The sequence below is a fragment of the Nestor notabilis genome, unplaced genomic scaffold (assembly GCF_000696875.1).
Source record: "Nestor notabilis isolate BGI_N333 unplaced genomic scaffold, ASM69687v1 scaffold12928, whole genome shotgun sequence".
NCBI lineage: Eukaryota > Metazoa > Chordata > Aves > Psittaciformes > Psittacidae > Nestor > Nestor notabilis.
Genome location: NW_009941558.1, coordinates 36,736 through 38,336, shown reverse-complemented (window position 1 = coordinate 38,336; position 1,601 = coordinate 36,736). Strand labels below are relative to the sequence as shown.

Sequence of the window (1,601 nt, the reverse complement as noted above, 5' to 3'; positions counted from 1 at the left end):
AGGCGAGCCAAGATGTCAGTGACTGTCAGCGAAGTCTGCTAAGGGAGGGAGAGACCTGTGCGTGCCTGCGCTCCCACAGACAGCCGGGGAGGATCTGTTGTAGCCACGATTCAAAACAGCAGCAGCAGCAGCAGCAACAACAACAGATTGCTCCCCTCCTCTTGCTCCCTCCCCTTCGACCCCGCTTTAAACCCAAGCAAGTGACCGACCGTCCAGACCATGCAGATGACGATGCTCTCGCTGAGCCACTGACAAAGAAAAGGCAAGTCACCCATTCCTGAAACCAGGATAACTGCCCGCCTGCAAGCGGGAGATCTCTAGCTGTTGAACTTTTCTGTCCTGTGATGATGCCGTGGTGAGCCTGCTGATCTGAAAGAAAGACATCTCTTCTGCATCCTGAGCTGGCCAGACTGAAAGAGATTAATGGACTGATCAGCCGTAGCTGTCAGGTCTCTCCTGGGGGACACATCCCTTCAGCCCCCATCACTCGGGTGCTTGTGGCGAGGGGAGCGGGACTTCTTTGTGAGGGTGGGTCACTGGCGCTCTCCCCTTGGAGGTGGAAGGCTGTGTTTCTCCTCTGCAGAGCAGAAGAGGCAGATGAGACTCCAGGACTGCCTCCAGGGCAGAACTTTGTAGGGCTCTCAGCATCCCTCCGCAGCGTGGATGTGAGCCACAGGAGTTGGGGATGTTTGAGGCAGCCTTTGCCAAGTGACACCCAGCAGCTGCTCCAGAGGCTTTTGCGTGGTCTCTCGCTCAAGGGCTTTGCCTGTTGTGAAGATGTCCATGGTGTTTCTGTGAAGCTGAGGTATGGCTGCTGGAAGGTTACTGCTGTATGCTGGCCTCTCTTTAGCTCTGTGTGCCCTGGGCATGCTGGCTGTGGCGATCTGCTCTGACCATTGGTATGAAACTGATGCCAGGAAGCACAGAGAGAGGTGCAAGAGCATCACCACTAAGAGAAATGATCCTGGCTTCATTTATAACTCCAACAACAACCTGCCTCTCAGGGCCAGCAGGTCTAGGTTGGACCGTTGGGAAGGGAAACTCCTCTTGGCAAGAAACAGGAGGCAGATCTTTGCTATGAGCGCAGTCGATGAGTGCAACAGACAGTACAACTCGACCAACATGGGGCTTTGGAGGAAATGCCACCGACAAGGGTTTGACCAAGAGCTGGAGGAGCTGATTGCCAAAGGTAAGGGCTGGGTTTTTTTACCGAATGAATGTGCCAGCCCCTCCTGAGCTGAGCAGAGGCTGAGCAGAGCCATTTGGGCTCGCAAATGGGAGCTGGCATCTCTAGCCAAGTACCTCTCCTTGTGGTGGGTGAACTGGCCTGGCTGGGCATCACTTCCCGAAGCACTGCTAGGCCAGATTCCCATGGGTTCCCTATTGCTGAGATGTGGGGTTTGGGAGCAAGAAGGCAGTGGGGGTGAGAGCAGACACACCCCAGAATGTCTGTCTCATGTGTCTGCCTCTCTAAGCTTAATACAATCTGCCCATCACCATGGTACCAGATTATTTTCCCCATACAAATCAAAAGTATTAATAAAACAGGCATTGGATTATTGTTTTTTTTAAATTTTGTTTGAACCTGATGACTCAGGCAA

At 53.3% G+C, this 1,601-nt stretch overlaps 1 protein-coding gene across 1 annotated transcript; it reads left to right on the top strand.

Moving 5' to 3' along the window:
- Positions 1–807: 807 nt before the first annotated feature.
- Positions 808–1,189, top strand: LOC104410717 (transmembrane protein 178B-like; the record flags this gene model as incomplete). The annotated part of the gene is made up of 1 exon (XM_010020968.1): positions 808–1,189. A coding segment is annotated over exon 1 (382 nt), but the record flags the coding sequence as incomplete, so codon positions are not given.
- Positions 1,190–1,601: the final 412 nt, after the last annotated feature.